The sequence below is a fragment of the Rhinoderma darwinii genome, chromosome 7 (genome assembly GCF_050947455.1).
Source record: "Rhinoderma darwinii isolate aRhiDar2 chromosome 7, aRhiDar2.hap1, whole genome shotgun sequence".
Taxonomy (NCBI): Eukaryota; Metazoa; Chordata; class Amphibia; order Anura; family Rhinodermatidae; genus Rhinoderma; species Rhinoderma darwinii.
In genome coordinates, this window is record NC_134693.1 from 23,669,210 (window position 1) to 23,691,832 (window position 22,623).

Sequence of the window (22,623 nt, forward strand, 5' to 3'; positions counted from 1 at the left end):
ATACATAAATATAATCTACATAAAAAGTTGAGTAACTTTATTATTCAATAATTTCACTACTTATCTTGTACTAATTCTGAGTTACAGCCTGTATGATAGTCCAGAGCTGCATTCATAACTCTGCTGGTTGCCATCAGAAACAGTCCATTTACACACCCAGACCAGTTTAGCTGAGCTTCTATAGTGCAGTGGGACAGTTAGTTTTTCCTACATGAAATTACTGTATAGTGAGTGGTGTCACGTAAATCACTAGAGCAAGCTATGTGCAAACATTCAGCAAGGAATGCTGGGAGATTACAGCTCTGAATCTTGCAGAATTTTGAATGCAGCTCTGGATTAAAATACAGGCTGTTAGTACAATAATGCAATGTCTTTGCAAAATGATCTTCAAGAGAGATGTGGCCACACATGGCTCCATTGTAGTCTTTGGGAGTCTATGGGAGTTAGTTTAATAGAGAAAGCTGCACAACGGTGACCACCTCTCCATTGATGCTGATACAGCTGGGGCCAGTTTTTATCAGGTCTCTTGATAGAGTTGGGGTTTCCACTTACCAATCATTAAGGGTGTACGCTGTGGAAAAACCCCCTTGAATTAAAGCCTACCATGGAGCTGCTTAAAAAAATACATCAGTGATTGCACAGGTGCTGGAATCGTCAGAAGACACATCTCTGATACACATACTGTAACGAGCCGTGCACCTCTGTGTCCATCACATGACCATGGACAGAATTTTATCCACTGGAAGTAAACAATGAATGTTCCTTGTGAATAACAGCAAGCAGAGACCTTGAAAACTGTGAGGAATTGATACAGAAAGTATATTGAAAAATTTTATAATTTTTAATTATGCAAAATATAACATTTGCTGAAACCTGACAACCCCTTTAAGAAAACTACTACAGCATCTTACCGTTCCCCATATATACTCCGAAAAAAGTTGGTGCACATAGGCTCGTAATAATGCAAAGATACTAGAAAAATAATAATAACCTGTATTGGTGCTTATGTGAAAGACTTTGGTTATGCCATAGCCAATGAGAGGTTCACTTTATGAGCCAGAATGGGGAAACCCCTTTCATGGAACTTACAGAGAAGATTTGGCCACATTGTAATCCCTGGTAATTATAGAAAGTCACAGAATCTGTTTCAGCACCATGGACAGGGATAAAAGTACAGAACACTGATGTGCACAAACCCACTAAGGCTATGTTCACATTTGTGTTGGGGTCCCGTTCTGACGTTCCGTCGGAGCTTTCCATCAGAACGGGAACCTGACAGACACAAACTGACACAGACGGAAACCAGAGGTTTCCGTTTCCATCACCATTGATTTTATAGAGGTCATAGTTTTTTTATTTTTTCTGATACAGAGCTCCAAATTCCCTACATAGATATAGATTTAAAAGTTAACCTGCAGCTGCCACTAGAGGGAGCTTAGGAGCTTAATGCATGCTGTTATACATTGAACTGAATAATAAGACTGTATGCATTAAGCTCCTGAGCGCCCCCTAGTGACGGCTGTAGGCAACAAGAATTATTTATTGTCTATTTGGTGGATTTTTAGCTCTTTACCAAGAGATTGAAGCTCAGACCACTATAAAGATCTAATAAGAAATAATTATGTACTGAATTTTAAACCTAAATACTAACCTGGTGTAAAAAAGGAAACATTCCCTTTAAGTTCTGCATTTGTTATAATTTATATGGAAACCCAAGACACTGTAACTATAGGAGTTGGAGACAGGGAGTTGGAAGTTTTTAACGTTTATTATCTTGGGGTGGCCATTGTGGTGGAGAAGACCAGACCCTGCCAGTGACCTCCCATCCTGAAGTTGTTCACATCTGCAATGAAAAGTCTTAAGTCTCTTACCCTGAAAGCCTCCTGTCTTCATTACCTAAAGGAAGTAGGAAAATGACAGTCACTCACCCTGACATACAAAGGAAGATGGCGTTTCCCCCGGGTGTACTCGCGCAGTGATAAACACGACCCTCTGCTCAGCTTCAGTCGCCAGGTTCACTAGAAGAAAGAGACAGACCTCATCAATTCAGAGCTGCAGATTGGAACATTAATATTAATATGTCCCCTTTTATTAAAATACGCCATAAATTATGAATTTCTTTGAATCCATTATTAAACAAATCGCCTGCACCCTCTCCTTTAGAGTTAGTGGGAACTGAATATGACAAGTTAACCCTCACTTAAATCAAGCTTATTTTGCAAAACAATGAAGGTATAAATGTCTTATTACTAAAAAGCAAAAATATAATTTACACTAACCATTTATAAATCTCCACATGATATCTCCGCATTAAAGCCCTAGAGTGATATTGCCGCCGGTACAGCTCTCACAGGGGTTGTCACTCAGCTTTACTAGAATCCTGAATAGTAGATCTGTCTATATAATTAGGGCATGACCACACATGGCGGAATTCCTCCGCAACTGTCCGCATCGATGCCGCACAGAATCTGCGTTGCAGATTCTGCAGCGGATCTGCACAAAATGTGCAGTACATTGATGCGGACTAGCTGCTGCAGACTGCGGGAAAAGTGCTTCCCTTCTCCCTATCAGTGCAGGATAGAGAGAAGGGACAGCACTTTCCCTAGTGAAAGGAAACGATTTTCATACTTACCGGCCGTTGTCTTGGTGACGCGTCCCTCTTTCGGAATCCAGCCCGACCTCCCTGGATGACGCGCCAGTCCATGTGACCGCTGCAGCCTGTGCTTTGCCTGTGATTGGCTGCAGCCGTCACTTACACTGAAACGTCATCCTGGGAGGCCGGACTGGAGACAGAAACAGGGAGTTCTCGGTAAGTATGAACTTATATGTTTTTTTACAGATACATGTATATTGGGATCGGTAGTCACTGTCCCGGGTGCAGAAACAGTTACTGCCGATCGCTTAACTCTTTCAGCACCCTGGACAGTGACTATTTACAGACGTCTCCTAGCAACGCTCCCGTCATTACGGGAGCCCCATTGACTTCCTCAGTCTGGCTGTAGACCTAGAAATACATAGGTCCAGCCAGAATGAAGAAATGTCAAGTTAAAAAAGCAAGACGTATCCGCAGCACACATGACATGTGCATGACAGCTGCGGACTTCATTGCGGAACTTTGAATCTCCATTGAAGTCAATGGAGAAATTCCGCCATGAGTCCGCCACTGCTCCGCAACAGACAGAGCATGCTGCGGACACCAAATTCCGCTCCGCAGCCTATGCTCCGCAGCGGAATTGTACGCATCGTGTAAACGAACACTGCTAATTTAAAGTGAAAGTCAATGGAGAAACGGCTCCGCTGCGGATTAACGCTGCGGAGTGTCCGCAGCGGAATTTAAGTGGAATTCCGCCATGTGTGAACCCGCCCTTAGGCAGGTTTGCAATTTAGGAGTTCAGGAAAGCTGAGTGACCAGGCCGGTAAAAGATGTAATAGTTGTAGTTAGTGGTTGTCACTTTTGAAAGGGACAAACTAAATTGCATTTTACATTACAAAACAACAGAAGAAGACCTGGGACTTATAGTTATTGGGGATTTTGAAGATGCGCCTGATATCTGTATAAACAGTTCTATAGCTATAGGCGGTGCAGGGAACTCAGTTGCATCTGGGCCCTTGTGCCACAGGGAGTCCAAAAACCATCTGCTACATTATAGGATAGTAGTCCTATATACATGATGTGATGGCATATCATATCATCAATGATAAAGAGACCCTAGACTAAACTAACATACAATGAGAGAGAGATAGATGATAGATGATAGATAGATAGATAGATAGATAGATAGATAGATAGATAGATAGATAGATAGATAGATAGATAGATAGATAGATAGATAGATAGATAGATATTGGATAGATAGGTGGATAGATAGATAGATAGATAGATAGATAGATAGATAGATAGATAGATAGATAGATAGATAGATAGATAGATAGATAGATAGATAGATAGATAGATAGATAGATAGATAGATAGATAGATATTGGATAGATAGATAGATAGATAGATAGATAGATAGATAGATAGATAGATAGATAGATAGATAGATAGATAGATAGATAGATAGATAGATAGATAGATAGACAGACAGACACAGGTTTTACATTAGAAACCTCTGTGAAGGTGAAGTACAATGCAGATAAAAAAAAACAACAGAATTTTCCATCAGTCTTGAATAAGTTTTGTATTTCGCTGGCTCTGCGGTGATGGAATATTTAATAACCTGTGACGAGTAAGCAATCCTAAAGTAAATAGACAATGTCTCATTCTGCCTGAGCACAAAAACTAAAATACAAGGTTGTTTAAATAAAAACTAATAATAACATTCAGAAATATGTGTATAACATCCATGAAATTATCCAAACACAGAACAGTATGCAGAATATTCCAGATGAAAATGTGATTGAAAGGGTGAGGGTCAGTTCACATGGCGGATTTTGCTTGGTGGATCTTGCCGATAAATCCGTCGCGGAATTATTCTTGCCGCCGTGCAGGTCGATTCTTTTACCCTCTAACTGAATAAATCATCTAGTGGTAGAAAGAAGCGTCCAACTACCATTGAAATGAATAGGAGGCGGAATTTTTGCGGCGAAGTCCGCGGCGGTTTCCGCCGTGTGAACAGGGCCTCAGATATATTCCTATGTGTGGCCGATTTCCAGCCTTCTTATACAGTAGAACAAAGTATCAGTGTATATACTCCCCTTTTTATGTAGTGACTTGTGCCCAAATCCCTAGAGATGAGTAGATTGTTCGCCTGATTCCAGTTCTGGGCTGACAGTAGGCACATGCCAGGAAGCGGATCTGGGAGAAGGGTGCCGACTAGAGGTAAGATTTTCAGATGAATAAGTATAAAAGTATTGTATACATAGAGTACAGCAGGGGCTGGTGGTTATATTATGGAGAGTCATGTCGTCATGAAGGAAGACTGTGCCGCTAGACTTCCAGGCCCCCCGGAAGCGCTGTACAAATCGATGAAAATCTCAGAATCAGCGCCACGGGGGACCGGAATGTATGTTAGCGAGTGTATCACATGAGATGTATTAACATGTTAATGGCAGATTGAGGAGGACACTGAGGGAGAGACAAAGGTGTGAGATGATACTCACCTAATGATCTACTGTCTAGGTGCCCGACAAAAGAGGGGGCCAGCCCTAGATTTCAAAATCTGATTTCAGGGTTGGAGAATAAATCTAAATATAGCAGCCACAGAAGCCTAGGACATCTTTTTTTGTTGTAAGACTTACAAAATCTGTTTCTGGTCATCTGATGATCGCACAGGTTCAGTGCTCATTACAGTTACAGGACAGTTATCAGAGCTGTGTAACAAGCCTGGCACCTGTGTGATCATCACATTACCACGGCTAATAAGTAAGCAATGAAGGTTCCTATTAAATGACAGAAAGCAGAGATCTTCGAAATCATAAGAAATGGATACATAAAGTATTTTGAAAAACTGTTTAACTTTTTATTATAAAAGCGTTATTTTCTTACAAAATAATAGTCCTTTATACACCAGATATTCTGTGCCTTGGGGCTCCTGGGGTACAGTATAAATTCGGTAATCATACGTGGTGTGTGTGTGCGTGTGCACGTGTGCACGTGCGCGTGTGTGTGCGTGTGCTTGTGCATGTGTGTGTTTTCAGTCGCAATGTTTCCAGGAGAAGCCAGAAAGGAACATAAAGTTAACATAGTGGCTCCGCTTAGTCCCTTTCCTCCAACCATAGGGACATTTTAGCCTCTGACTTGGAAATGTGCTTGTAATGAAACATTGCAGTGTTTGTGAAAAGTTATGAATCATGTTCTATTTGGTAAACAGGAATCAAACACTATTCTTCAAAGGCTATTTTACAGCTTGTACATTAGAGATAGGACATTTGGGTTCAATACAAAAAAATGCAATTTCATTTCCAAAACTGCCTTTACTTATTGCTCTGGAAAACATCCAAGGAGAGTTACTTCTAGAACGGCACGACGCAGCAGACGGAACAAGTTGCAGTTATGTTTTTACTTTGCCGATTTTGCTCATTTCTTGCATATTTGTGAAAGGAGGAAATACTTGATGCAGAACTGACATCAAAGAGGCAACCGAAGTGCAGCGATGCAGCCAACAACCGCACTGGCACCATGTTCAGCACGGCTGTCAAATAGCCTGTTAATGGTCGCGAGTTGTTGTGGGTAAAACGGGCCTTTACCTGCAAAATTGTGTGGCCATTAATCAATACACCCTTTATGGCCACATAATTTTGCAGGTAAAGGGCCGTTTTACCCGCTAAAACGCGTGGCCATTAACAGGCTATTTGACAGCCGTGCCGAGCATGGTGCCAGCGCAGTTGTTGGCTGCATCGCAACCGGGTCAGTGCCACTTTATGTGGCCTAAGAACAAAGGGGGAATTTATTAAGACTGGCATTTCAGACGCCATTCCTAATATAAAGGAATTTGGAGCATTAGGCGCAACTCTGGGCATCCGTGTTCCAGAAAATGAAAGACTCTATACCAGCCACGAGCGTAGATTTGTGCCATAATTATAGTTTCAATTATTTGTCAAGCCTTTGGTATCCCTGCCCCCTTCCAGACCCTTTCTGCCAACTTTTTTTTAGTAAAGTGCTGTGAGCGGTGCAATTGGCACAAAAGTTAAAATTTTTACCGCAATTTGCATCTGGTGTAGAAAAGACAATAAATTCTCCCGACTATGTACATGCTAATGGCAGGGTGGGATTTGAAAGGAGTAGTGAACTTTAAAAGGAACGGTCCAGACAAAACTTTACACTGTCAGGGATTCTCTCTTTGGTGTTCTTTAAATCCTTGTGTCATCCACCGTCCCCTCAAGACTTCTCTTGTCCAGGGTGTTCCTATAAAAAGAAAAAGGGTATGTGCACAGGAGAAGTGGCTTTTACGTCTGAAAAGACAGACTGTTTTCAGGAGAAAACAGCTGCGTCGTTTCAGACGTAAAAGCTCCTCCTCGCATTATGCGAGGCGTCTTTGACGGCCGATCATTTGAGCTGTTCTTCATTGAGTTCAATGAAGAACGGCTCAAATTACGTTTCAAAGAAGTGTCCTGCACTTCTTTGACGAGGCAGTCATTTTACGCGTCGTCTGCACTGGTCGTCTGCACAGTACGTCGGCAAACCCATTCAAATGAATGGGCAGATGTTTGCCGACGTATTGGAGCCGTATTTTCAGGCGTAAATCGAGACATAATACGCCTCGTTTACGTCTAAAAATAGGTTGTGTGAACCCAGCCAAACTGTTCATATATAAGTGGATAACTCCTTTTAAGTGGTTTTATAACAATACATGCCAACTCTGCAAAAGCGCCAAACTGGATCAAATAATTGTCCCTTATATAAATTATGGATTTTGTAATCTGGTATCATGCAACACCTATAAACTGTTAGCCCCATTGGAATGTAATAATTGGATTGCATACACCATCATGCGATTTTAACAAAATATATAGCGCAAGTCCCTGGCTTTCTTCTGACATTCTCAGCCATGTATTTATTTAATTAGACAGTACTGATGACAATTTTTTCATATATTTAATATATCTCTGTTGTCTGAAAATAACTAATTATGCCTGATGTTAGCACAGAACAAATTAATGAATTCATTAGTAAAGTAACAGTTAGCTATGTTTATGCCAATGAAATAGTCATATGAAAGAGAAAAAATCCCTTTATATTCTTAAATTAAACTGTTATGATATAACATATATAAGGTTCTAATGACCAATTATCTCTTACTCAGCCATCTGCTTTCATCAATATAGCATTTAAAGGGTTGTGGGATTTAGAAAACACGTTTTCATTTACCGTATTAGAGTATTTTGAGTTACTAAAGGGGTGTTCCTCATTTTGGACTTCGATTAATTTGTCAGAGGGACTACAAAGAGAATCTCTCTCTCCGAAGGACCTGGCCTGTCCGTGGACAGCACACTGATTTCAATGGGCACCATGTAATGATTCATTTCCCCTGTGGTGGCGCTGCAGGGTAATAGAACTCTTGCTGCTCTGATTCCCCACAGATTACAACTAATAGCTGGGGGTTCCAGCAGCAGGACATCCTGTGATTGACTCATTTTAGGGGGACCCTTTTAACTCAAAGACCATTGAAAGGCTACGAAAACCGATCAAATTTAAGTTGATCAACCTAGATTTGATCAGTATTAGGGGGGATTCACACGAGCGTGTATTCGGTCCGTGCGGGCCGCGTGGTTTTCACGCGCCACGCATCGACCAATACAAGTCTATGGGGCAGTACAGGCAGTCCGTGCTTTTTGCGCAGCGTTTGTTCGCTGCGTACAAAACGCAACAGGTTCAATAACTCTGCGTATTTCGCGCATCACGCACCCATTGAAGTCAATGGGTGCGTGAAAACCACGCAGGTTGCACGGAAGCACTTCCATGCGAACCGACTGAAACAGCGCACCAGCTGTCAAAAGGATGAATGTAAACAGAAAAGCACCACGTGCTTTTCTGTTTCCGAACATCCAAATGGAGTGTCTTTGAGATGAGCGAACCCGGACAAGCGAACCGAACTTCACCGGGTTCGGCCGAACTCGTTTTGGCCGAATCCGGCAAAAAAATTTCCGGTACGCGACGTCAGGACATAGTCACTGTCCAGGGTGCTGAAAGAGTTAAACTGTTTCAGCACCATGGACAGTGACTACCGATCCCAAAAAACATGAACCTGTAAAAAAAAAACGAAGTTCTGACTTACCGATAACTCCCGGCTTCTTCCTCCAGTCTGACAATTCAGTCCAAGTGACAGCTGCAGCCAATCACAGGCCAAGCACAGGCTGCAGCGGTCACATGGACTGCCGCGTCATCCAGGGAGGTGGGGCCCGATGTCAAGAGAGGCGCGTCACCAAGGACGCGTCACCAAGGCAACGGCCGGGAGGGCAGATCTCGGTAAGTACGAACTTTTTCTTTTTTTTTAACAGGTTGCTGTATATTGTGTTCGGCATTCACTGTCGAGGGTGCTGAAAGAGTTACTGCCGATCAGTTAGCTCTTTCAGCACCTTGGACAGTGACGGGCGTCGACTAGCCTCATCTCTATGATGGCGGCTGCGCGAAAATCACGCAGCCGTGCATCATACACGGATGACACACGCAGCTGTCAAATGTTTTTTTGCGCGCGCAAGACGCAGCGTTGTTTGCGCGCGCAAAAACGCAACGTCCGTCTGTATCTGCCCTGAGGGTTAGATTGTGTTTCAAAGGCAAACAGGAGCCTCTGTCAGGTGAGCCATCGGTCCAGCTGACCGACCAATTTGGCTTACAGCGGCGTTATGCAGCTTCTATGTATAGTGGAAACATTGATGCAGCAGCACTACAACCGACATTTTTTTTAAAAAGAACAATATTAGAAAAATATTTAGGATGCCAAAACACATACATTATATTTTTTTATATATATAGAAAAATGGCATCAAGGTTTTCCTAGCCTTAAAGGTAGTGCTTCAGTTTGTAGCGACTTAAAGATTATATTAGAAAACTGCATAACTAGAAGTTCCCATGGTATAAGGTATTTGAGACAGTGCTGATCTTTCTCATTCATAGAGCTTCTTATCAATACAAAAATCATTAACATAAGAACCTCTCCTCCCTCCATGCAGATATTATATAGATATAAGCAAACATAAGAACTAAACATGCCAATTATGTGAGTTCGATTTTATGTGGAACCAAACTATAAACCTTTGTTTTATTATACATTTTCCTGTTAAAAAAAAATACTACAGTTAAAATAAAAATAATACAACCTTCCCTAGATCATGGTCTGTTTCAAATATTAATTTGAATGTTTAAAAAAGTCCTATATTTCCCTGCAGGCATATTCATTTTGTCTCCAAAAGTGAGAGATTCAGGGTTTCGGCTGCCTTTTTTCTGGCTGGGAGGCAGGTTGCTGCAGCTCAAACCTACCCCACTGCTCTGGAGATCAAGCAATGCTAATCCCACCCCTTTTCCTAAACCACACCCCTTAATGCACTTCATGGTGAGAAGCAGGAGATGAAAGATAAGGGAGTTACTATACGGGTTGCTGGGGTTGTAGTAGCACCGGGAGGCGGGAGCCCTGGAGCCTAAATGGTCCATATCCCCATGTGAAGAGATCTCTAGTATAAATGATGCATGATAGTTGGGGCCCAAGGGCTTGACGTTTCGCCTCTGGTGATTGTTCTTGGCCTATTGCAGACCGACAAAAAAAGCAAATGTTTTCTATCTGTTTTTCTTTGGCAAATCCATTTCTAGGTCTTATGTCTCTTTAAATATTTGAAGCCAACATTTAGCTCTGCAGCTCGGAAAGCCCTTCCAGTCTAGATGTGGAGTAATGTCGCGTCATCCATCTGCATAAAATCCTTGTAATTACTCTGGAACTTTAAACGATGTGAAAATAAAGATGAGCTCCAAGCCACCCCCACAGCTTCCGAAGCGTCGGGTAATATGAGAAACCAAAGATCTACTGCTGCTCCGAAGCAACTGTCAACCTGGGGGAGATTTTAATGAAGCGAGAAAGGGTCTTTTATTTGCAAGGTTATTCACATCTCTGGAGGCAGAAGGGTTAATTAAAACGTTTCAATAAAGTGATAGCCGGGCTGGTAGACACATTTCCTTACAAGTGAACAGAGCGCTGAGTTACTGTCTCTTTGCAATGCTAGAGGAATTTCTATTTGAAAAGTTCTTTATCCTTTGGAGATCTTCATTGACTTGTAGAAAAATACAGCTTTTAATCTCAAATCCCCACTGACATTTACATATAAGCACTAAAAATGCTACTGGGCTTTGGAGATTTAATTTAACGAAACAGAAAAGTATTCTTATTAAAGTGGGATTTATTTCTTTTTTTAAAGGGGGACATGTAGCATCTCATCATGGGTCAGAGAATTTGGAAGATGAAGAAAGGAAACCTGTCTACATTTCAGGATTTTATTTTAAATTCCAATCAAGAAAAAAGGCTGCAAGTAACATTTCCTGACACCTGTCAATGAATATTATGCAGCTGGAAATAGATTTATGGTTTATATTAAGCACACAGTGCAGTAGGGAAACAACATTTTTTGTATATTCTTTTCACCCACTGACAGGTAAATCTTGGGGAGCTGTCATAGCTGCATTGGGCACAGTAGGGTTCCTGCAGTAACTGTTCATTGTATAGGCTTTCATATAAGTTAAACTAACGCAGCATTCCTTGTGACTCTCACTAAGACACTCTGTTTCATATTCTCTATTATGGTATGGACGTCGTAGAGTCCCCCCTCCCTTCCTCCTCTATGAGTCGGAGAGCCGCTGATAAAGAACAGCTTTTGCTCTGGTAGACCCAAAAGAATGGACAGCGTGTAATACTACATTTCACCTGTAGTGGCCACTGTAGGAGAAATGTTGCGATAACAGCTCAAGTCAGGGCTGTGTCAATCAGCTTGCATCAATAGGGATTGTCTTCATGAGACAACCCCTTAAATATTTTGTCAACTATGGGCAAGTTATAGGGAGAATTTGAATAAAATGATTTGTTATATGTATAAAAATTACTAATTTATTTAATGGACTTTTAATTCGAATGTTGTGTCTGATTTCCAGTACCATAAATCTCTGAGTAGTGACAAAGGGTTTAATCTCTATAGAGCCCTTTCATCCTTGATCCTGGATCTTGGGAGGAGAAAGGGTGGGGTTTTTATTTTATTTATACATTTTGTATATAAATACTTATAGGGATGGACCGTCTGACGGCTCAAATTTATAAGGAACCTGTCGCCTGCTTTTTTCCTACCAAACTTCCAGGCATGGCGCTGAAGGTCTTTAAAGCACTACTCCAACCATGCCCAAATAAATAAATAAATGTAAAATGGGAAACAAGTCCGGAGCTCAGAGTAGCACTAGCAACATGCGGCCTGGTATTGTCCTGTTGAAAAACGGCTTCTGGGACACTTTGGAGAAATGGCCGCACCACTGGTTCCATGGCCAAATCTATGTAACGCTGAGCTGTTAGTGTACCTGAAATAAAAACTACCATACATTATAACACTCCACACCATAATCCCGGGAGTAGGACCAGTGTGACATTCCCTTGTGAAGGCCTCTTCATGGCGTTACCCATGTGGTCGCCAGACCAATCTCCGGCTATCATTGCGTCCGAGACAAAAGCGGGACTCAACGCTCCACGACCTTTAGGATCTAGCTTGCCTCCACCATGCATGCTCCCTGTCCAGCCTGGTTCTTCAGATCTGCATTGTCTAGTTAAAACCCTGGCAGTCCTTATTTATGTTAGTAGTATATACACTGCTTTCCTCTGGGACACTCACCTCTTTGGCTGCCAGTATATAAAGGATGATGAAATGGGAACAGCTGCACAAGCACATGATATAACATATCCATAAACTAAAGGCGTTCATTAGGCTTTTGGCACTGGCAGTAGAAAAAAAATCCATTTAACCATTTCATCACACTAAAGCTTTTCTGCACAGCAAGCATTGGATCTGGGATGATGTCCCGTGTATTGCTAAGCTTATAGTGTCCACCTGCTGCTGGGGCGGAAATGAGACACGGCAGGAATAAGTAAAAGATAGATTAAACAGATTACTTTATGCAGAAGTCTATTTCAAATGAATTTACGGACAGGTAACCTTGGCATTCTGTTTTTTCTTGAGAATTAAGACGAATATTAACTGATCGGGTGTAATACTGTCCTCGACTGATTAGTTGTGACTAAATTAGGTTAATTATTCTTAATTAAGGGTTCAGGCATTTATATAGTTAAATTGTATGGCAATGCTCTTTCAATGGAACCCCATTCATTATTTATTTATATGATTTATTTTGGATGGGACCCATTAGCCATACTGACATGTCTGTTTTTGCAAATACTTGTATTTCAGATGAAATAAGAATTCTGGAGCATCGTTTATGAGAACTCTGCATTCTGCCATTCCTCTCTTATTCCTCCTGGAAATGTATGAAGAAATTGACAACTTGGTGTCACCGTTCCACTTATCAATAGACTGTGTTCCTACACAGTAGACACTGTCAAAATTGATTTGATAGTGTCTGTACCCCCAATGCCAAGGGTATTGGTAGCTCCCAGTTGTCAACTTATTCATACATTTCCAGAAGGAATAACAGAGGAACGGCACAATGCAGTGAATATGCTACAACATTTTTTTTTATTTTAGGATAAATGCGAGTATTTATTAAAACATACATGTCAGGAAGCTGATTGGTTCTCTTTAAAGTGTAATGACATGTCAGAAGTTTTGATTGGTGGGTGTCTGAGCACTTGGACCCCCACCAATAGCTAAAAAGAAGCGGCAGAACAGAAACTAAGAGGCTGAGGTCCGACACGAGCGCTTCTGACGCTTCGTTTTAGTGAATGGTGGGGGTCTCAGTGCTTGGACCCCCACCAATCCAAATTTCTGACATGTCAAACGTTTAGTTACCCTTTAACCATTCATTTCTTATTATTACATAGTACCAACATATTCTGAAGTGTTGTATACGGAATGTACGTGTTTACGTTAATCCCTGACTCACAATCTAATTGCCTTATATCTCCCACAAATACATACTGTCTAGAATTATACGACACCAAACGACAAGTCTATTCTTTCTAGATGTGGAAGAAATCCCATGTAATCCCTGGGAACAAAGGTCGACATTGAGCTCCATGTTGATTTTGTCAGACTCATACCCACTGAGCCAACCTGCCCCCCAGTTATCAGGATAACCTTTCATAGATACCATGTTGGTCAGTAGATTTGAAATCATAGTGGAATTCCTATAGATCACGGATCTTGTGTACATGATTTCTATAGTCATAGGAAAACTACAAATAACACAGAGGTCCTTGCTGGTTAAGAACTTCACCGTGGATGACATATATAGAAACAGTTATCAGTATTAGGTCCTAATTATTGAGTTTAGATGTTTCAGCCACACCCTTAGCAAACAGGTGCATAAAATCAAGCACATAGTCATGCAATCTCCATAGAGAAACATTGATAGTATGGGTCATACTGCAGATCTCAGAGACTTCATAGAATGCCACCATTGCATCAGTTTCTGAAATTTCTGACCTGCTAGATCTGCTTCGGTCAGCTGTGTTATTATTGTGAAGGGGGAGTTGTTTTAAGTAACAACAGCTCAGTCATGAAGTCGTAAACCATGCAAGCCACGTAAACCACGGTTCTGCCGATTGCTGAAGTGCATGATGCGCAAAAACCGACTATCCTCTGTTGTATCACAATACAGAGATCGCACTGCCTCCAGAAGTGACATCAGCATCAGAACTGTGTGTCCGGAGCTTCCTGTAATGAGTAATTACATGAGCCCAAGATCATATGCACAATGCCAGGCGTCGGCTGCAGTGGAGTAAAGCACGCCGCCACTGGACACTAGAACAGCATTTTGTCTGGAGTGATAAATCTTGTCTCACTATCTGGCGGTCTGATGGAGGAATCTGGGTTTGGTAAATGCCAATGGAACGCTACCCACCAGAAAACATAGTGTCTACAGTAAAATTTGGTGGAGGAGGGATGATGTTCTTGGGCTGTTTTTCAAAATTTGGCCCCTCATTTTCAGTAAAGGGTAATGTTAATCCTACAGCATACAAAGACATTTTACGCAGTTGCATGTTTCCAATTTTGTGGCAACATTTTGGGGTTTAGTTATTTCCGTAGGACTCTTCCCCAGTCCACAAAGCGAGATAAATAAAGACATGGGGTGAGAAGTTTGGTGTGGAGGAAATCGAAATACATCATTGTATGTCAGTTTAGTCTAGAGTCTCTTTATTATTGATGATATGATATGCCATCACATCATGTATATAGGACGACTATCCTATAATGTAGCAGATGGTTCTTGGACTCCCTGTGGCACAAGGGCCCAGATGGAACTGAATTCCCTGCACCGCCTATAGCTATAGAACTGTTTATACAGATATCTATCTATCGCTATGTATTTCATATCTATCTATCTATCTATCGCTATGTATTTCATATCTATCTATCTATCTATCTATCTATCTATCTATCTATCTATCTATCTATCTATCTATCTATCTATCTATCCATCCATCCATCCATCCATCCATCCATCCATCCATCCATCCATCCATCCATCCATCCATCCATCCATCCATCCATCTATCTATCTATCTATCTATCTATCTATCTATCCATCCATCCATCCATCCATCCATCCATCCATCCATCCATCCATCCATCCATCCATCCATCCATCTATCTATCTATCTATCCCATATATATATATATATATATATATATATATATATATATCTTTATTTTTTTCATTTGGCTTCATAAAATTCTTCTACTATCCCACAATAGATCTGTATCAATTTAAATTCGTCAAAATCTTGAAGAATTAAGACAAAAGATGTAACAATACAATTGAAGATATTACTGTCATTGTATAGATAACATAACCTGCAGGTGTTATTATACTACACACATTTTCCAGTAAGGTTAATAGAAGGTGGTTTTCTTCTTCATCTACGAGAATCATAAAACTTCTCAGCCATGAAAAAACAAAGGTCCATGAGTTAAATGGAAAAATACTTGATTATAAAATACTGTATGCGGATGTGTCTTCAATGGAAATAGATAAAATGTCCAATACTAGTGCAAAACTAATGATAACATAGCTTAGAAACAAATCATATTGAACGCACGGTAACGGGTGCAGGGTAATGGGATCTCGTCTGATAAATGGCACTATGTTATTTGCATCTACAATAGCTGGGGATTTACAGGCTGGAGACTTTGATAAATAACCCTGTGGAAATCTCACTGATCTGTGAACACATTTACTGGTCTCTGCTGTTCCCCCCAGGACCATACACCTGCTTACAGTACGGAGGGGTATCTGGATGCCAGTAAAGACGGATATTTGTCAGGTTCCCGACTGTTGCTTAGCAACTGATTCTATGGATAAACAGAGGGATAAACAGAAATCAATATTTTCCCTGTGTTCAGCGAGACATAAAAAATAGGAATATATAACGCAGCAGAATGTTTGTGGAAAATAACCAAAAAATGTAACCCTTAATTTCCATGCAAGTTAAAATTCTCCGTGCATATATTTTCCTTAAAGTAGAACGTAAGTGTGGAGTTTTCCCAGCACTAACATTTATGGTATAGAATACAGATATGCGCACCATTAACTTTTCTTGAATTGCGTTAAGCTAGGCTCTGTTCACATCTGTGTTGGAGGCTCTGGTTAGGGGTCCCCGACAAAGTTCCGGTAAAAAATGGCAGAAGAAATAGTTCTACTTCTCCCGGTAAAACAACATACACCCCCGAGGAAACAGGACGGAACCTATTAAAGTCAATGCGCTCCGTTGGGTGCCATTAGTGTCCATGATGTAATGGGTCCAGGACTTCAGTTGTTTCGCCCTTCTGATCCAAGAACAGAAGAACGGAAAAACTTAACACAGATGTGAGCGAAGCCTAATACAATTTGTCATGTTACTAATTCAATACAATCCTGTGCCATTCAGTAAAAAATAATGTATACGGACGAAAGGATGGCCGACAAATGGTTGTCAGATCGCACCCGTCAGAGGCGTCCGTCACAGGGATCTAGTAAAAAAACATATAGGTTAAACGCATACGTTTTTTTAAACATGTGAGTCTATGGCTAATGGATGGTGTTTATTGGAGGCATCCGTCGGCGCTCATGCCATACATCTCCACATATGACGGGTTTAGAGATAAGTTAAGGTAGAACTCATCTGTATGTTTGATCAATAGGAGTGTTGGGACCCCTGACGGTCATGACGGGCCTTAGGAGACCACAGGTTGCCCTGAACTGGCACCTTTCAAGATAAACTGAGTGCAGCTAAAAGGAGCCAAAGGCATGGCGTTCAGAAGGGCACAACAGCCCATTCATTTTAGTGAACATTTGCATCCCGGGCCTGAACAGAAATGTCTGCCCAGCATCGAGTGTATATGTAATAGGTACTTCACCAACAAACGCAACCAATAAGTCTTCAGTGAGAGTCCTAATACATTTATGCTCCATCTTGAGCAGCCACTTTGCTGCTTGGACAATCTGATATTCTAGGAGACATGAATTCTAAAGGAATAACAAAAAAATCTTTAGGAGACTACCCACTTAGGTGTCAGTAAGCCGAAATGTAATTGGATTAGATCTACATCTGAATAGCTGAGGAGAAACGGTCTAGATACATTCCTGACCTCAATTTAACAGAGATATTGTGGTAAGGGCCCTTTAAAGAGTGTGCTTTAAAAATGTATTCCACCTTCAGGTCACCAGAATATGTTCCCTTATTCTTGTTTTCTTGCTATTAGTGAAATATATAAATGCATTAGTGTCTGATGGTTCAATAATCTCCTTTGCAGCATCTAAATTCATTGATAAATACCTTGCTTGTTATATCCCTTCATGGGGGTAGTTAGACCCAGGCACCAGGGCAAGTACCTTGGACGGAGATACAATTAAATATTAGCTAACAAGGAAAGAGCTGTGAATGATGTCTGAAAAAAATCTAGCACAGGAGGCAAGCACAGGCTGAGCGCATGGGAGGTAAGCACAGGCTGAGCGCATGGGAGGTAAGCACAGGAGGTAAGCACATGGGAGGTAAGCACAGGAGGTAAGCACATGGAAGGTAAGCACATGAGGTAAGCACATGGAAGGTAAGCACATGGAAGGTAAGCACATGAGGTAAGCACAGGAGGTAAGCACATGGAAGGTAAGCACAGGAGGTAAGCACAGGAGGTAAGCACAGGAGGTAAGCACAGGCTGAGCGCATGGGAGGTAAGCACAGGAGGTAAACACAGCCTGAGTGCACAGGAGGTATTTGTGGCTTGCTCTCTGGGATCATTATGACTGGTGTGGGGGCATCTGTTGATGTCATAAGGGGTATGTGCACACGATAACTGCATTTACGTCTAAAATTACGGAGCTGTTTTCAGTTGTACTCGCGTTTTGCGAGGCGTCAATTACGGACGTAATTTGGAGCTGTTCTTCATTGGAATCAATGAAAAACGGCTCAAATTACGTCTCAAGAAGAGTCCTGCACTTCTTTTGACAAGCCGTCTCTTTTACGCGTCGTCTTTTGACAGCGACGCGTAAATGACAGGTCGTCGGCACAGTACGTCGGCAAACCCATTCAAATGAATGGGCAGATGTTTGCCGACATATTGGAGCCGTATTTTCAGACGTAAATCGAGGCTTAAAACACCTTATTTACGTCTGAAAATAGGTCGTGTGAACCCAGCCTTAGGGGTATGTGGTTTGCGCAGCGCTACATAATATCTCCAAGCATGACGGCCAAATCCCCACCCTTCTATATCAACCAGTGCCCTACTGTAGGTGTTTTAACAGCCTAGTAAATTAGAGAAAAATGGCTGAATATAGTAAAAAATATAAGTCACCTCTCTATCACATTTGGTTGGAATATTTATTGCCGTGCTTGTGCTATTTTTTGGTTGTTGTAGGTTATAATTCGGAGAAGGTGCAAATTCCTTTAAAAGTTAGAAGAAAAAAAAATTGAAGATGAAAATGTTAATTAATGGTAACAGGTCAAATATATTTCAGATGACTAATTTTGCTAAGAACATGGCCTCCATTGGATGTTAATCTTCAGTAGCGTCAGACTAATTGCACCGTCTAGTACTTGAGCTGTTTCTTATATTGTCCGGCACACAAGAGGATAATTTTATGCAAGCATCTCTTAGTGAACAGCACTTTAACTCTCACTCCCACCATCAAGAGCTCACAGCACAAGTGACCTTCTCCCTTCCTTCAAAGCTTGTGACTCTAATTTGGAGAGGAACCTTTAATCAAAGCAAGTGTTATGGTATTGTAGAGATAGCCTGAAGGACCCTTTATATGACGACGAGATGCAAGGCCTGGTGCATTTTTGACCTCTTGATGATCTGACCCTGGAATCTAATCAATTTCTAGCCTCGAGGAGGGTGATAAAAATGGAAAAAATGATGTTCCGGCATGAACGGATTCCTGAAACAGCTCTTTCCAGATCATAAAAGAACTAGGGGTGAAACGTGGGCTCGTACAAGGATGTGTCATCCCGGATAATGAATAAAATGTAGATTTATGGTTCTGATGCTTTTCCTGACACCACTTACAATGATTCAGCTCCATTCTGCATTGGTATATATTTTACTGAGCTAGAAACTGAGGAGTCTGCTGTATAGTGCAGGTTCCTGTGCTGAACTTTTTGTACAATGTGTGACAGGGTCCAATGCCACTCCGTTTTATCTGTGACAGTGCACACTTGATATTAAGTCTTGTGAACTTAGAGATGCCCCAGTTACAATTTACCTAAGTGTTGTTAGTTATGACCCTGTCTATCTAGTTACAAAAAAACATGAGACCTAATAGACATACCATTTTTTTTATTGAATAAATAATATTAAAAATGTTTTTTGTTTTAATGAAATGTTTATTAGCGCTGTCCCACAATCCCTTTCATCTGAGAGCCACTGCCGCAATTGAGACCCCGGGAAAACAGCTGTTTTTGTCGAGAAGAAAGTCAGCCAGATATCCATTACCCCTGCAGGGCCATTCCAGTGACTAGGCAGCTATGCAATACATGAGAGCTCAAGTCTGCCAGAGCTTATAAAGTGAGGTGTCCCAAACGGGGGATTCCCTACTATGATGTCCACATGCCCTAATAAGGAGAAGACCGGTACACCGCTCTCATGGTGACCTGTTATTGATAAATCTTCCCCATTGTCGGTGGGGTTTATGAGCACCCATGTTTAAAATAAAGGGTTCTGGCACTTATTGACTATTCCAATGAAGTGTAATTTAAGTTACAAAGCTCTATGTCAAGTGCCAAAATTGGTTATGGCCATTACTGAGCACTGTGCCCTATTTCTTACGGTTCTCCATGGAATATTGGAAAACTTCCATAAAGAAAACAACTTTCCATGTCTGAATTCCCCACCTGACTGTATACCACACTTCACACTTCTTTTATGTATCCTGTACTTACTTTTTGAACTACTGCCTTGTCTGTGCTTTATTGATTCTTAGATTTCCCCAGCTTTCTCTTCCTCTCTGCTTTGCTATCAATCCCATGATGCTTCAGCACAATATCACATGACCCACTAAAGACCATACCTTTTTTGCATGCTGGGGGACACTGTGATTATCATTCTCTCTATATTATCCTAAATAAGCTGAGAAACCATAAGTATACAGGCAGGGAGGCTGCACTATATTCTTCTACATTATACCGGTGTGACAGGATCCTGTCTAAGTATCAGTGGTGGCTGATGATAGAAGTTTCCATCCCCCCCCCCCCCCGTAGAAAACTAGTGGTACAAGAACTGCTGAAGCCTGTGATGGGTGACACAAAAATCTCCATTGACTCAAGTAGAGAAAGCGTGTCACTGAGACTGATTCACGCTGCTGCTGAGCAACTATCTCAGTCTGATATATATTGAGATAGAAGCAGCAATAAAAATAACAGGGGAGTGAACGACACATGGAATACCATAATGTATTCTGTGTGTACCATTACAGTATTTAAAGGGGGTTTCCAATCACATAAAGTGACGGCATATGGCTAAGATATGTGATCACTTTCTGACTGTGGGCGTCTGACTGCCAGGACACCCATGATCCTGAGAATGAAGGGATCGCATCGCTGAATCCCTTTCAGAGTTGACCTGCGCAGCGGCCCTCCCGACCCCCGACTGTGCATGGAACTGCACTTGAATGGGGCAAAGCTGCAGTTCCCAGGGAAAAAAGTGAAGGCGACCCTGATCTAAACCAACCTAAAATCTCAGGATCAGTGGTGGTCCTGGCAGTCAGCCCCTCATTGAGTAGAAAGTGTTAGCATATCTTACCGATATGCTAACACTTTATCAGATGGGAATAACTGTTTAAAGTGGCACTCCCCTTTAACTAGGCTCGTGCCAACCTTCAGCATTAAAGAAGAGGATGTTCATGGATTTGTAGCGAGTGTAGTTAAGTCTATCTCTTTTTATGTACAGTATATCCTTTTGTCTTTTATATGGCGTTTTTACTAAGAAAAACAAGAGCTTTAACACAATTAAAACCATCGTTTGAACAAAGATTCCACAGACGCTGCTATTTTTCTTCTCTTTTCAATGGTTTTAATGTATCTGTGAAAAATGAATGTTTTATCTCAGATATACTGAGAAATAATCATAAATCTATTTTCAGTGGCACTTTTCTCTCTCGCTAAAAAAAAGAAGAAAACAAATAGCGGTGATAAATAGACGCTCCGTCTTCAAAAGGCATCAAGCGGTATCCGTCCTCAGCCTTTGCTCTGTGTTTTAATTGCAATCCTATCTGAGAATCTGCAAATAATGACTCATCCATTGCTCATTAATCAGATGATTTTATCAAGCGCGATGTGTTTGAGTCTCGGAGAAGAGATTAATGGTTTATATTTCCTATACTGCACATTCACAATAAAGCCGCAGTCCACCCCATTGCTGCTTTACATTTCGGAACATCTTTGAGAGGAACACAGCTGGCTTCTTACTCCTTCACTAGTTTTCCGCACATGCAAAACTGCACATCAGAGAAGCTGTAACATTAAAACTTTTATTTATTATCCATATCTGATCATTAGCTTCTCCTAGAGTTCGTCTCCTACACAGAGAAATTCTAAACTTTCAACAGTTTATTGTTAAGTAGTTCATTTTCAACAACTACAACTTTTACCGTACAACGTAGTTGGTTTCAGTTGCGTAAGAATGGTGATTGCAGAGTGTGCGAAGGGGACTGGGTGGAAGGGGGATTCACTTAGCCGGTGAGTTGCGATTTTGTCGCATTTTAGGCTGTGTATGGCAGTATTATGTTGCTATGTGCGGCTGTACTACATGAGCTCTGTGTGGCGGTACAAATGATGGGGGGACACTGAACACAAAACTGCTCTGGGGACCACAGGACTTTAGTAAAAGGGGGTTGTCCGGTTTCAGTAAATTAAAGTTATTTTCTGAATAATTAAAAGTTATATAATTTTACAATATAATTTCTGTATTCATTTCTCATGGTTTTCAAGATCTCTGCTTGTTGTTATTCAGTAGGAACATTCATAGTTTACTTCCAGTGGATAAAATTCTGTCCTGGTCATCTGATGGACACACAGGTACATGGTTCGTTACAGTATATGTACCAGAGCTGTGTCTTCTAACAATCCCAGCACCTGTGTGTCCATCACATGAACCTGTAACTATCCCAGCACCTGTGTGTCCACCACATGACCATGTAACGAGCCGTGCACCTCTGTGTCTATCAAAAAACCCTATAATGATCCCACCACCTGTGTGTCCATTACATGATCCTGGAACGATCCCAGCACCTGTATGTCCATAACATGACCCTGTAACAATTCCAGCACCTGTATATACATCACATGACCCTGTAACGATCCCAGCACCTGTGTGCCCATCACATGACCATAGAAAGAATTTCATCCACTGGAAGTAAACAATGAAGGTTTCTACTGAATAACAACAAGCAGAGATCTTGAAAACCGTGAAGAATAAATACAGAAAGTATATTGAAAAATGTTATAACTTTTAATTATACAAAAAAACAAATCTTTAATTTGCTGAAACTTGCCCTGGTTGATTTAGCTTCACTGT

General features: G+C 41.2%; 1 protein-coding gene across 3 annotated transcripts in view; it reads right to left on the reverse strand.

The window, feature by feature from the left end:
* AGBL4 (AGBL carboxypeptidase 4) overlaps window positions 1-22,623 on the reverse strand; it is a 1,201,113-nt gene that overhangs the window by 278,908 nt on the left and 899,582 nt on the right. For all 3 annotated transcript variants that reach the window (XM_075832130.1, XM_075832129.1, XM_075832131.1), the window contains exon 7: window positions 1,929-2,018. In XM_075832130.1, coding sequence (XP_075688245.1) covers window positions 1,929-2,018 — 90 coding nt within the window. The remainder of the gene's footprint in view (window positions 1-1,928; window positions 2,019-22,623) is intronic.